Here is a 16,157-nt window from a genome sequence, read left to right as displayed (position 1 = left end):
CTTTCCCAGCTGAGGTTAATCAAGGTGACACTGCCTTCTTTTTCTAGCTCTCATACTGTAGACAAGTGCCAGGTGACTTTTAAGCTAATGGACCCCAGTCCATTCTAGGGGCCAATATACAGAGGCCATCTTTGGCTCATTTATAACAGTAATCCTGCATTTCTCCTAGGAGCAATGGTTCAGTATTCACTAATTCAGTGTTTGCAGGGAATGTATAGAACATAACTATTGCAAATCGTGAGAACTGGCCATACCTTCCAGAAATAATGAACAGAAGGGAAAGCTTGCTTTTTCCCTCTGCAACTCATATTCTGCCTACTCTAAACCAAAAACTTCTTGATTGACAACCCTATCTTTAGTTTTAAACCCCATCCAATCTATCCTATCCCCATGTTATCAGTGAAATCTTTCTAAAGAAGGTATTCTTAACATGTGTGCGTGTCAAATACTTCTGAGAACCTGATGAAAGCCTTAGATACTCTCTCTGGAACATAAAATTTCAAGCCCATTATGGACTGCTGAGGAGTCCACTGAACTCAGATTTAGAATCCCATTCTAAGGTATAACCTTACATTTCATTAGTCTTCTCAAAATTTTCCAGTTATTTATAGAACAAAATTCAAATTCCTTAATATGGCATACGAGGTCATCAATGGGTTGGGGCTATCAACCTTTCAGTTCCTTTGGTAATTCCCCTCATGCACTCCTGTAATGCCATCTTCTAATATAGCTATGCTCCCTTATGCTTCTCTGAACAGGTTGATTCCAAGGTGTATATATGTTTCATCAGTAGGCAAAAATTTGGTTTTCCACTCTTATCACCAAGGGAAAGTCACCTATCAGTCCTTCATTCACTTCTGTAGGCTGATTTCTGTTCCTTCATGATACCTGTTCAACAGACTGACACACCAACAGAATAAAACAGAAAGACCAAAGCAGACTCCAACACATAAAGAAAATCAAAATAAAATAAAGGCAGCATCTGAAACAGGATAAAGATGAACTTTTAAATAACTGATGTTGGAACTACTGGAACCAATCTAGGAAAAAAAGGTTCACCCATACTACATACTGTACACTAGGGTAAATTCCAAAAGGATCAAATATTTAAATGTTGAAGGAAGGAGGGGACAAACCATAAAAGAACTGAAAGAAACACACGGCAAGCTCCTTTATAACCTCAAGTGAAGAAGCCTTATAAATCTATGATGCAAAGTCTGGAAGCCATAAAAGAAAAATGTTAAATTCACCTACACATAACTAAGAACTTTTTAGATGGCAAAACACACACAACATACTACAGTCAGCCCTCCATATCGTGGGTGCCACATCCGTGGATTCAACCAACTGAGGATCAAAAATATTCAGAAAAAAATTCCAGAAAGTTCCAAAAAAGCAAAACTTAAATTTTCCTACTATAAGTAACCTAGAGATGATTTAAAGTATACAGGAGTATGTGCATAGGTTATATGCAAATACTATGCCATTTTATATAAGGCACTTGAGCATCTAAGGATTTTGGTATCCTTAGGGGGTCCTGGAACCAATCCCCTGTAGATACTGAGGGATGACTATATAAGCAAAGTCAAAAGACAAATGCAAACTGGGAAAAAAATATTTGCAACTTATATAAGAGGCATATAATCTTCATGATATATAAAGAGCTCCTGAAAAATCGAGATCAGGATCAACGGGCAAAGGACATGAAAGACAGTTCAGGAAAACAAAATATAAACGGCCTTCTAACTTATGAAAAGGTGTTCAACCTCAGAGAAAAGCAAACTCAAACTTGCCAAAATATCTTTCATTTATCACATTGGCAAAAATACAAAAGTTTGACAACATACTCTGTTGATGAGGCTATGGTAAACAGGCATCTCATACACTGCTGATAACAGTGCAAGACTAAGCAAAACCTGTGAAGCAAAATTTGAAAGTTTCTTATCAAAATTACAAATGTAAATTTCTCTTTGATCAAGGAAGCCTACTTTTGGTATACCATAATTTAACTGGTAAACTATAGTACATCTATACAATGGAATCTATAGCTATAAAAAAGAATATTTAAGCATGCTATACGTGGAAATGGAAAATTTCCAGGATAGCCTACATAAACATTAAAAGCAAAATACAGAATGATATATACAGTATGATACCTTGTGTGTATGAAGAGGAGTGGAGAAATAAGAATATATCTTTCTATTTTCTTCTTGCTACATGAAGAAACCCAGAAAACACACACACCCACCCAAATAAAAATAGTTACCTAAAAGGTACAGGGGAAACTGGATGTAAAGAGGTAGAGGTGGAAACAAGATTTCCTGATGTAAATACCACATGAAAGAATTACCGGAACAACTCCTACAGAACACCCACTGAACGCTGGCAGAAGACCTCAGACCTCCCAAAAGGCAAGAAACTCCCCACGTACCTGGGTAGGGCAAAAGAAAAAAGGAAAAACAGAAACAAAAGAATAGGGACGGGACCTGCACCAGTGGGAGGGAGCAGTGAAGGAGGAAAGGTTTCCACACACTAGGAAGCCCCTTCGCAGGCAGAGACTGCGGGCGGCGGAGGGGGGAAGCTTCAGAGCCGTGGAGGAGAGCACAGCAACAGGGGTGTGGAAGCCAAAGCGGAGAGATTCCCGCACAGAGGATCGGTGCCGACCAGCACTCAGCAGCCCGAGAGGCTGGTCTGCTCACCCGTCGGGGCGGGCGGGGCTGGGAGCTAAGGCTTGGGCATCGGTCGAGCCCAGGGAGAGGACTGGCAGAATGAACATAGCCTGAAGAGGTTAGTGCGCCACGGCTAGGCTACCTGGGAGGGAGTCCGGGGAAAAGTTTGGACCTGCCAAAGACGCAAGAGACTTTTTCTTCCCTCTTTGTTTCCTGGTGCGCGAGGAGAGGGGATTAAAAGCACTGCTTAAAGGAGCTCCAGAGATGGGCGCGAGCCGCGGCTACTAACAGCGCGGACCCCAGAGACGGGCATGGGACGCTAAAGCTGCTGCTGCCGCCACCAAGAAGCCTGTGTGCGAGAACAAGTCACTATCCACACCCCCCTTCCGGGAGCCTGTGCAGCCCGCCACTGCCAGGGTCCCGTGATCCAGGGGCAACTTCCCCGGGAGAACGCAGCACGGCGCGCCTCAGGCTGGTGCAACGTCATGCCGGCCTCTGCTGCTGCAGGCTCGCCCCGCACTCCATACGCCTCCCTCCCCCCGGCCTGAGTGAGCAGAGTCCCCGAAGCAGCAGCTGCTCCTTTAACCCCGTCCTGTCTCAACGAAGAACAGACGCCCTCCGGCGACCTACACGCAGAGGCGGGGCCAAATCCAAAGCTGAGCCCCGGAAGCTCTGAGAACAAAGAAGAGAAAGGGAAATCTCTCCCAGGAGCCTCAGAAGCAGCGGATTAAAGCTCCACAAACAACTTGATGTACCCTGCATCTGTGGAATACCTGAATAGACAACGAATCATCCCAAATTGAGGAGGTGGACTTTGAGAGCAAGATTTATTATTTTTTCCCCTTTTCCTCTTTTTGTGTGTATGTGTATGCTTCTGTGTGAGATTTTGTCTGTACAGCTTTGCTTTCACCATTTGTCCTAGGGTTCTGTCTGTCCGTTTTTTTTGTTTTACTTAAAAAAATTTTTTTCTCAATAATTAGTTTTTATTTTAATAACTATTTTATTTTCTTATTTTATTTTAGCCTCTTTCTTTCTTTCTTCCTTCCTCCCTCCCTCCCTTCCTCTCTCTCTCTCTCTCTTTCTTTCTTTCTACTTTTTCTCCCTTTTACTCTGAGCCATGTGGATGAAAGGCTCTTGGTGCTGCAGCCAGGAGTCAGTGCTGTGCCTCTGAGGTGGGAGAGCCAACTTCAGGACACTGGTCTACAAGAGACCTCCCAGCACCACGTAGTATCAAACGGCAAAAATATCCCAGATATCTCCATCTCAAAACGAACACCCAGCTTTACTCAACGACCAGCAAGCTACAGTGCTGGACACCCTATGCCAAACAACCAGCAAGACAGGAACACAACCCCACCCATTAGCAGAGAGGCTGCCTAAAATCATAATAAAGCCACAGACACCCCAAAACACACCACCAGACGGGGACCTGCCCACCAGAAAGACAAGATCCAGCCTCATCCACCAGAACACAGGCACTAGGTCCCCTACACCAGGAAGCCTACACAACCCACTGAACCAACTTTAGCCACTGGGGACAGACACCAAACACAACGGGAACCACAAACCTGCAGCCTACAAAAAGGAGACACCCAAACACAGTAAGATAAGCAAAATGAGAAGACAGAAAAACACACAGCAGATGAAGGAGCAAGATAAAAACCCACCAGACCTAACAAATGAAGAGGAAATAGGCAGAATTCAGAATAATGATAGTAAAGATGATCCAAAATCTTGGAAACAGAATAGAGAAAATGAAAGAAACATTTAACAAGGACTAAGAAGAACTAAAGAGGAAACAAGCAATGATGAACAACACAATAAATGAAATTAAAAATATTCAAGAAGGGATCAATAGCAGAATAACTGAGGCAGAAGAACGGATAAGTGACCTGGAAGATAAAACAGTGGAAATAACTACTGCAGAGTAGAATAAAGAAAACAGAATGAAAAGAGCTGAGGACAGTCTCAGAGACCTCTGGGACAACATTAAATGCACCAACATTCGAATTATAGGGGTCTCAGAAGAAGAAGAGAAAAAGAAAGGGACTGAGAAAATATTTGAAGAGATTATACTTGAAAACTTCCCTAATATGGGAAAGGAAATAGTTAATCAAGTCCAGGAAGCACAGAGAGTCCCATACAGGATAAATCGAAGGAGAAACACGCCACGACACATACTAATCAAACTGTCAAAAATTAAATACAAAGAAAACATATTAAAATCAGGAAGTGAAAAACAACAAGTAACACACAAGGGAATCCCCATAAGATTAACAGCTGATCTTTCAGCAGCAACTCTGCAAGCCAGAAGGGAGTGGCAGGACATATTTAAAGTGATGAAGGAGAAAAACCTACAACCAAGATTACTCCACCCAGCAAGGATCTCATTCAGATTTGATGGAGAAATTAAAACCTTTACTGACAAGCAAAAGCTGAGAGAGTTCAGCACCACCAAACCAGCTTTACAACAAATGTTAAGGAACTTCTCTAGGCAAGAAACACAAGAGAAGGAAAAGACCTACAATAACAAACCCAAAACAATTAAGAAAATGGGAACAGGAACATGCATATCGATAACTACCTTAAATGTAAATGGATTAAATGCTCCCACCAAAAGACACAGACTGGCTGAATGGATACAAAAACAACACCCATATATATGCAGTCTACAAAAGACCCACTTCAGACCTAGGGACACATACAGACTGAAAGTGAGGGCATGGAAAAAGATATTCCATGCAAATGGAAACCAAAAGAAAGCTGGAGTAGCAATTCTCATATCAGACAAAATAGACTTTAAAATAAAGACTATTACAAGAGACAAAGAAGGACAATACATAATGATCAAGGGATCGATCAAGAAGAAGATATAACAATTGTAAATATTTATGCACCCAACATAGGAGCACCTCAATACATAAGGCAAATACTAATAGCCATAAAAGGGGAAATCGACAGTACCACATTCATAGTAGGGGACTTTAACACCCCACTTTCACCAATGGACAGATCATCCAAAATGAAAATAAATAAGGAAACACAAGCTTTAAATGATACCTTAAACAAGATGGACTTAATTGATATTTATAGTACATTCCATCCAAAAAAACCAGAATACACATTTTTCTCAAGTGCTCATGGAACATTCTCCAGGATACATCATATCTTGGGTCACAAATCAAGCCTTGGTAAATTTAAGAAAATTGAAATTGCATCAATCATCTTTTCCAACCACAACGCTATGAGACTAGATATCAATTACAGGAAAAGATATGTAAAAAACACAAACACATGAAGGCTAAACAATACACTACTTAATAACGAAGTGATCACTGAAGAAATCAAAGAGGAAAACAAAAAAATACCTAGAAACAAATGACAATGAAGACACGACGACCCAAAACCTATGGGATGCAGCAAAAGCAGTACTAAGAGGGAAGTTTATAGCAATACAATCCTACCTTAAGAAACAGGAAACACCTCGAATAAACAACCTGATTGCACCTAAAGCAATTAGAGAAAGAAGAACAAAAAAACCCCAAAGTTAACAGAAGGAAAGAAATCATAAAAATCAGATCAGAAATAAATGAAAAAGAAATGAAGGAAATGATAGCAAAGATCAATAAAACTAAAAGCTGGTTCTTTGAGAAGATAAACAAAATTGATAAACCATTAGCCAGATTCACCAAGAAAAAAAGGGAGAAGACTCAAATCAATAGAATTAGAAATGAAAAAGGAGAAGTAACAACTGACACTGCAGAAATACAAAAGATCATGAGAGATTACTACAAGCAACTCTATGCCAATAAAATGGACAACCTGGAAGAAATGGACAAATTCTTAGAAATGCACAACCTGCCAAGACTGAATCAGGAAGAAATAGAAAATATGAACAGACCAATCACAAGCACTGAAATTGAAACTGTGATTAAAAATCTTCCAACAAACAAAAAGCCCAGGACAGGATGGCTTCACAGGTGAATTCTATCAAACATTTAGAGAAGGGCTTCCCTGGTGGCGCAGTGGTTGAGAGTCCGCCTGCCGATGCAGGGGACACAGGTTCGTGCCCCGATCCGGGAAGATCCCATATGCCGCGGAGCGGCTAGGCCCGTGAGCCATGGCCGCTGAGCCTGCACGTCCGGAGCCTGTGCTCCGCAATGGGAGAGGCCACAAGAATGAGAGGCCTGCGTATTGCAAAAAAAAAAAAAAACAAAAAGAACCCCCAAAAAAACATTTAGAGAAGAGCTAACGCCTATCCTTCTCAAACTCTTCCAAAATATAGCAGAGGGAGGAACACTCCCAAACTCATTCTATGGGGACACCATCACCCTGATACCAAAACCAGACAAGGATGTCACAAAGAAAGAAAACTACAGGCCAATATCACTGATGAACGTAGATGCAAAAATCCTCAACAAAATGCTAGCAAACAGAATCCAACAACACATTAAAAGGATCATACACCATGAACAAGCGGGGTTTATTCCAGGAATGCAAGGATTCTTCAATATATGCAAATCAATCAACGTGATACACCATATTAACAAATTGAAGGAGAAAAACCATATGATCATCTCAATAGATGCAAAGAAAGCTTTCGACAAAATTCAACACCCATTTATGATAAAAACACTGCAGAAAGTAGGCATAGAGGGAACTTTCCTCCACATAATAAAGGCCATATATGACAAACCAACAGCCAACATCGTCCTCAATGGTGAAAAACTGAAAGCATTTCCACTAAGATCAGGAACAAGACAAGGTTACCCACTCTCACCACTCTTATTCAACATAGTTTTTGGAAGTTTTAGCCACAGCAATCAGTGAAGAAAAGGAAATAAAAGGAATCCAAATTGGAAAAGAAGTAAAGCTGTCACTGTTTGCAGATGACATGATACTATACATAGAGAATCCTAAAGATGCTACCAGAAAACTACTAGAGCTAATCAATGAATTTGGTAAAGTAGCAGGATACAAAATTAATGCACAGAAATCTCTGGCATTCCTATATACTAATGATGAAAAATCTGAAAGTGAAATCAAGAAAACACTCCCATTTACCATTGCAACAAAAAGAATAAAATATCTAGGAATAAACCTACCTAAGGAGACAAAAGACCTGTATGCAGAAAATTATAAGACACTGATGAAAGAAATTAAAGATGATGCAAATAGATGGAGAGATATACCATGTTCTTGGATTGGAAGAATCAACATTGTGAAAATGACTCTACTACCCAAAGCAATCTACAGATTCAATGCAATCCCTATCAAACTACCACTGGCATTTTTCACAGAACTAGAACAAAAAATTTCACAATTTGTATGGAAACACAGAAGACCCTGAATAGCCAAAGCAATCTTGACAATGAAAAACGGAGCTGGAGGAATTAGGCTCCCTGTCTTCAAACTATACTACAAAGCTACAGTAATCAAGACAGTATGGTACTGGCAGTAAAACAGAAATATAGATCAATGGAACAGGATAGAAAGCCCAGAGATAAACCCACGCACATATGGTCACCTTATCTTTGAAAAAGGAGGCAGGAATGTACAGTGGAGAAAGGACAGCCTCTTCAATAAGTGGTGCTGGGAAAACTGGACAGCTACATGTAAAAGTATGAGATTAGAACACTCCCTAACACCATACACAAAAATAAGCTCAAAATGGATTAAAGACCTAAATGTAAGGCCGGAAACTATCAAACTCTTAGAGGAAAACATAGGCAGAACACTCTATGACATAAATCACAGCAAGATCCTTTTTGACCCACCTCCTAGAGTAATGGAAATAAAAACAAAAATAAACAAATGGGACCTAATGAAACTTCAAAGCTTTTGCACAGCAAAGGAAACCATAAACAAGACCAAAAGACAACCCTCAGAATGGGAGAAAATATTTGCAAATGAAGCAACTGACAGAGGATTAATTTCCGAAATTTACAAGCAGTTCATGCAGCTCAATAACAAAAAAACAAACAACCCAATCCCAAAATGGGCAGAAGACCTAAATAGACATTTCTCCAAAGAAAATATACAGATTGCCAACAAACACATGAAAGAATGCTCAACATCATTAATCATTAGAGAAATGCAAATCAAAACTACAATGAGATATCATCTCAGACCAGTCAGAATGGCCATCATCAAAAAATCTAGAAACAATAAATGCTGGAGAGGGTGTGGAGAAAAGGGAACACTCTTGCACGGCTGGTGGGAATGTGAATTGGTACAGCCGCTATGGAGAACAGTATGGAGGTTCCTTAAAAAACTACAAATAGAACTACCATATGACCCAGCAATCCCACTACTGGGCATATACCCTGAGAAAACCATAATTCAAAAAGAGTCATGTACCAAAATGTTCATTGCAGCTCTATTTGCAATAGCCAGGAGAGATGGAAGCAACCTAAGTGTCCATCATCGGATGAATGGATAAAGAAGATGTGGCACATATATACAATGGAATGTTACTCAGCCAGAAAAAGAAACGAAATTGAGTTATTTGTAGTGAGGTGGATGCACCTAGAATCTGTCATATAGAGTGAAGTAAGTCAGAAAGAGAAAGACAAATACCATATGCTAACACATATATATGGAATCTAAGAAAAAAAAAATGTCATGAAGAACCTAGGGGTGAGACGGGAATAAAGACACAGACCTTGTAGAGAATGGACTTGAGGATATGTGGGGGGGGGGAAGGGTAAGCTGTGACAAAGCGAGAGAGTGGCATGGACATATATACACTATCAAACGTAAAATAGATAGCTAGTGGGAAGCAGCCACATAGCACAGGGAGATCAGCTTTGTGGTTTGTGACCACCTAGAGGGGTGGGATAGGGAGGGTGGGAGGGAGGGAGACGCAAGAGGGAAGAGATATGGGAACATATGTATAACTGAGTCACTTTGTTATAAAGCAGAAACTAACACACCATTGTAAAGCAATTATACTCCAATAAAGATGTAAAAAAAAAAGAATTACCTATTCAAAAAGGAAAAGGGGAAGGGGAGCACTGTCTCAAATTTTAAGGCTGAAAAGACTAAAAAGATATTTTCAAAAGAACCAGGTTAATGCCTCTTCTCCAAATTACAAAATTAAATGTCCCTGATTAGGCTGTCAAAGCAGCAATACCTTTTCTCTAAAATAATTTAAAAACAAGCATCCTACCTTAACAGCGATCTATAGTCAATGTAATCATCTGAATATTTGCAAAGGAAAATTTAGACCAAAACAAAAAGTATCAGTCTAAACTTTAACATACCAGTTTTTAAAGTGAATATAAATCATCTTTTATCAATGGATTCATGATGGTCCACCACACTACCCTACTTTTGTGTATGTTTAAAATTTTCCATATAAAATGTTCTCTTAAAACCTGAAGAACTCCTTAAAGGAGTGGCCATCAAAATTCAGGTGGCTATCACAATTACTACATGTTTAATTATCTGAGCTAGTAGATTAATGTGGTAGTTTAAATTCTTTACAATGCAGACTTTATTAGATGCTTTAAGTAAACTTCATGATACACTGAGATCTCCTTGTATAAAACTGGCACAGATTATACATGCTAATATATGGGTTTTTAAAATAAACCTAAATTTTTAGCTTCCTGATTTTATCATAATTTATCTTGATGTCAAGTCCTTTTTTAGGAGTGTTAAACCAGTCATAATATAGTTTATTATTATAGACTGTTAAACCAATTCACAATAAAAGGAAAAATTTAATATGATCTGCTTATAACATGGTCTTTTTAAAGTTAAAAGAGGCTGACTATATATACTACCAAAACTTCCTAAGGTGAAAGCGATTTTAGAATTAAGTATGCCTCCTGGTCAAGTTGTATTTAACTGACAAAGAACAAGTGATAAAGGTGGTAGGTCTTTTACTCCTAAATTGCTGGTCCCAATTAAATCGAAAACCAAAACTAAATTTAATCAATTACCTCTTTAGACCTCCAAGGGGGAAAACTTATCTAGCAACAGATTAAGTCCTTTCACTGTGGCAAAAGTTAATAGAATTTATGAGGAGTCAAGAATGTCCCAGACTTCACAGCTATTTTATTAAAATTAAACACAGTATTTTAAATATCAACATGAGTTAATACTGCTCCATATAATACTCTGCCTCACAAAGTTACTATGAGGATCAAATGAGAGTATGGGGGAACATTTTTACAAACTGTACACCACTATGCAATAGGTATTCTTCTTGTCTACAAAAGGATGGAATGTGTAACTCTCTTTCATCACTTGCAGATCTTAGAGGTTTCTGCTTTACTTTTTGCTAAAAATAAAAGGAGAGGGAGGGTATTCCCTGGGGTTCTAGCATCTACTCCAATGATGTCCCTTTACTCAATCTATTCCATTAAAACTACTTACTTGTGCTAGTAAGAGAGTTAGAGTTTCCTACATGTTTTCGTGCTCTTTACATGTTTTTCCTCAAACTGGCTAAAACAAGAACAGCTTGTTTAGCTTCTCCTTAACCCTTCCAATCCATAAACGTTTCTTGCTTTAATTACCACACAACCAAGGCATGATTTTGAAGGATCCAACATTGCCCTATCTGTTCCCACTGTCCTTCCTTTCATTATGTTAAATACAATCACACCTACTAATTGTTAGACACTGAGGAAACCAAAAAAGATAAGCTGCTTTGAGAGCTTTCTCCCCAAAGATGTTAAAATTAATTTAGTAGTTTTAGATATTTTTTTCAGACACCTGCTATTTACAGCCTTTGAACCAAATCTGCATTTCCCATTGAGAGATCCACTTACAGGTGTGCAACTTGGAAATACCCTGTTACTTGTAGACAAAGAGTCCTGTATAAAGATGTTCATATTTTAGCACTGTTAGTAATAACAAAAAACCTGAACATAACCTAGATGTCTGTCAGGATAAACTATGTTAAATTGAAAAGAATCAGACCTATATGTATCAACACATACATATGTATACCTTGAAATTATAATAATTTTGAATAAAAAGGACAAGATGTTGAACATTACATACAGTATCATACTATTTTATATATTAAAAAAATGCTTATAGGTACATATCCATGTAGTAAAATATAAAAATTTCGATTGAATGTACCCCACATTTATCATAGTGGCTACTTCTTGGGGGACAAGGTGGGATGAAGGATGTTTGGGAAGGGAATGGGACAGGTAAGAGGAACCTAAATATATATATGTATGTACGTATATATGGATATATGTTATATATGTGTGTGTGTGTGTGTGTGTGTAATATGAAGCAAATATAACAAACATTAATACTTGTTCATTGTAGGTGACTAAACACAGGTGTTTAATATATTGTCCTTTATACTTTTCCATATAAATAAATTTCCTAAATAAAAAAGTTAAAAACCTTATGAATGTTCTTTTCTAAACCTCTGCTACTTCCTCAAATCAGCATGAATATGTTCATCAGTTTTTTTTTCCTAGTGGGAACTGTTTCTTTTTAACTTTCTATTTTTCTTTTGTTCTATGTTCTTTGAATTTTTCCAACTCTACTATGAAAAATTTCAAACACAGAAAATTAGGAGTGGTACAATTAACATCCAAGTTCTCTCAGATCCTAAAATTATTTTTTCGTATTTGTTTTCTCTCTTTAACATTTTGTTTCCATCATACCATTTGAAAGTAAGTTCTAAATTGACTGACTGAGATAGAATTCAGAATAGTGGTTACTCTTGAAGGTGGTCACTGAATTGAGGGAGCACAAGAGAACACTCACATTAGAAATGTTCTATATCTTGGTCTGCATGGCACTTACACATGTAGAAAGTCACTGAGCTGCACACTTGAGATTTGTACACTTTACTATATGTAAGTTTTATTTCAAAAAAGGGGCGGGAGGGGGGTTGCAGGCATCATGACAATTTACTCCTAAATATTTAAGCATGTATTTCCTAAGAATAAAGACATTCTCCTACATAAAAATATCGCTATTGTCACACTTAAGAAAACTAATAATTCCATAAGAACACATCATATTCAATCAACACTCAACATTTCCTATCTCAAGAAGGACTTCTACAGCTCTTCCCCACCCTGGTCCCAAACCAGGATCACACAGCGCATTTGTTTGTTTTGTCTCTTTAGTCTTACTCAGTGTAGAATAATCCCCAACCTTTTATCCTCCATGACACTGAGTCCAGGCTGTTCGTCTTATAGAATGTCCACCTTCTGAATTTGTCTAATTGCTTCCTCATGGTGCTTAACTTTTCCCTTTATCCCGTGTTTCTTATAAAATGGAAAGTCCAGAAGCTTAACATTCAACACAATCATTTTTAGTAATAATACTTCAGAGATGATGACTCATCCACTGAGTTTTAAATTTTAAGGCTACCTAGAAATTCTATTTGGTTCCTTCTTAGGAATCTAATCCTGCTATTTTTAAGTCTTCTAATGCACTGATGGTAGACTGTTTCCTTGCATATTATAACTTGTGATTTTGACCTTGTCATTGAGGCATTCTGTATGTGAATTCCATGAGACCTATATGGGCTAAGGGAGGGTATGCATTTGTTTCTGCCCAGTTCCTGAATGCTATTACCACTTCAGGAGCAGTTGTTAATTTCTTGGGTTAAGAATTCCTGAATAATATAGATAATATAATTATGAACCCCACACGCTATGGTAAGAACAGGTCTATAGTTAAGAATTCACAAGGGAAACTTTAACCTTTATTTGGAGCCCTGGCACTAGTACTCAGACTTGAGTGTGGTTCAAGTTTGACAGGTATAAATGTCAAATCTGACACTAAAAACAATGCAATTTGTTCCAGTTAAGGAACACAGACTTAGGCACCAAATAATTATGTCTTTTCCATTCTTGTTTGAAATGGATGCTTACATTTGCATGACCACTGGGTATCACATTTCATTTTCAACAACTAGTCTTTCTGAAAAATACAAAGAAAAAGCAATGATGATATTAAAGTTGACTCACCACCGTCCTCTGTTTATTGGGCAGGAAGACTCTAACGATAGGTTTTTGTGGTGACTTGGGGTTGCTCCGTGACACATCTGTGGGATTTTGAAAAACTGAAAGAGATGAAGGCAGCACTGAAAGGCTAGAAGAGGAAGAAGATGTAACGGTGTCTGTTGATGCAGAGCTAGAAACAGAAAAATCAGTTCCATTCCCCAGGGATTCCAATAACTGTTGTTCTCTTTGTTGGAGGGCATCTAGCTTGCTGGTGTATTCTTCATAGGCCTATAAAATAAAGTAGACTTACATTGAATCTGGACTTTTTCCTGACAGTAACAAAAGGAAATATGAAATTTAAGTCTTTGATTATAATCTCTTTATAATCTAGCTAACACGATTTTGTATTACAAATTACAAAATAAGTGCTGGAAGTATTGTAAATTAGTACTTTTACCTTTAAATTGATAAATCTTTTGTTATAAGACACTACATCTAGAAACTGACATACACACACACACATATATGTCTATAATAGCCATGAATATTAATTTTGAAAAACCAGTATTTGCAATTTTCTGGCCAAATCACAATTTATATTCCAAACTACATATCTAACATAAGATAAAATACTAATATATCACAGATAAATACCCTATTAATTTTTTTTCCAGCAAAGTTGTAGGCATATAAGGTTTCATACTTCTCTCTGCCTCTCTCTCTCTAAAGAACTGAGAGAGAGGTTGAGAAGGAGATGAGGTGTTAGAGAGATCTGTCAAAAAACAAGACTAAGGTACACAGTGTCAGATCTCACCATTACCACCAAAATCAGCTCAACAAGGATTAGAGGATGTATAACTGCCACTTTTTTTTCTGAAACAGCTATTAGTTAAAATACCTTCTTTTACTCACTATGGATATCTTATGACCTCCCCTTTCCCATCAAATACTGCTTAGAGAATAGAATTTTGTTTGAAAAGGTAGTTTACACCCTGCAGTCAAGAAATTTTGAGGCCATTATCCATCAGGGTATCTTTCTAGAAGTTTCATTTTACTAAAGCTATAAGGTCAAATGATCACTTAAGATATCATATTCTAAAAGTAGGAAGAATCTTGGAAAGAGAATGCTACTGAAAATAAAGAGATGGAATGAATTGGAATGTATGTGTCCATGGTCCTTTGAGGCAGTAGTAATCACCTTCCCCCACACTATAATCCACCATGTCTCCCTACCACCCCAAATAGATGCAACACTATAAAGATTTATGAAAGGCTACAAAGATTGAAAAGAATCAAAGATTTAAAAAAATGGCATTTCCCATCACTTATTAGGCTACAAAGAAGCAGATGGATGCATTTTTATTTGTGCAAGTATTGTACATGAGAAATAAACAAAGATAAGAGTAAGGAAAGAGGGGGGTCTTAAAAGGTTAGCATTTAGATAGACGGAGTTAAGTGGGGAGAAGAGAGTACTGTGTAGCACAGGAGAAATTTTGTAACAGAGTAAGGAGGTAAGAAATTTTAAGACATAGAGGAAAACTATGGACTAGTATAGCTCAACGTCATACAATACCTGGGACATATCAAGGGATCAATAGATGTTTGTGAAATTTAAGTGAAGAACAGGAACACAAATAATAAGACTGGAAAAGTGGGTAAGGGACCAGCTTGTAGAGAATGTATATACTATGTTATGAAGCCTGAACTTCATTCTATAAGCAAGGGAGAATTATCTAAGGTAGAGGAGAATAAAGGAGAAATTTCATTTCAATATAGGCCACCACACCTGATATGCTTGATCCTACCATATAATTTTTGGGGGGGGTGAGGAGGGAAAATACTAAAATGAGCTACTGAAGTAAAGGGCCTAAACTACACCAAAATGCCCTCTCCTTTAGAATCTAATAGTTGTCCAACGCTGACCCTGAAATGTTTCACAGCATCTCAGGCATTATAATCAAATCAGTCCAAAATTTTCTGAGCTGTATTTCTATTTAGCTTTCAGTTCGATGGGCTAATTACTTACGGGCATCTTTTTCAGTATGATCCACTTATTGAGATTTCGCTTATTCAATAAATATATATTGAGCACACATGTACCTAGTAGTGTTTGGGGCTCAAACCACAAAAATGAAGACTAACACAATTCCTACACTTCGAAGATTATGTACATGCAGCCTGGGAGACAAAAATTCCTCCTTGCGTAGATCAAATATTCTTATTTACTGTCACCTGGGCAAGTACATTTACTACACAAAGTTAGGCTTAGGAAAAGTAATAAATGTAAACAAATTTTCTGAATGTTATTTATCAAAATATTAGCCTTAATTTTTAAAAATATATTGTTCCCTCCACTGTGGATTACAATCTATTATTTCACTGCATTTATCAATAACTCTTCCTTAAGTACAAAACATTTACTTATTCCACCTCTCTCCATCCTCATAGCTGCAATCTACCAAGGTACTTGCCTACCTTGTTTTGAACCTGGTTTGACTCATTTCATCCCATTATCCTTGCTGCATTCCGTGTGGATGCTGATTACTCT

The 16,157-nt window shown here is 37.9% G+C and overlaps 1 protein-coding gene across 5 annotated transcripts in view; it reads right to left on the bottom strand.

Moving 5' to 3' along the window:
* The window catches only part of BRAF (B-Raf proto-oncogene, serine/threonine kinase), a 163,648-nt gene that overhangs the window by 78,411 nt on the left and 69,080 nt on the right, over positions 1-16,157 (bottom strand). For all 5 annotated transcript variants that reach the window (XM_033432330.2, XM_033432332.2, XM_049715082.1 and 2 more), the window contains exon 3: positions 13,634-13,897. In XM_033432330.2, the coding sequence (XP_033288221.1) occupies positions 13,634-13,897 (264 nt within the window). The remainder of the gene's footprint in view (positions 1-13,633; positions 13,898-16,157) is intronic.

The sequence above is a fragment of the Orcinus orca genome, chromosome 9 (assembly GCF_937001465.1).
Source record: "Orcinus orca chromosome 9, mOrcOrc1.1, whole genome shotgun sequence".
Classification (NCBI taxonomy): domain Eukaryota; kingdom Metazoa; phylum Chordata; class Mammalia; order Artiodactyla; family Delphinidae; genus Orcinus; species Orcinus orca.
Note: the sequence above shows the minus strand (reverse complement) of the source record. Positions and strands in the feature narration are given on the sequence as shown.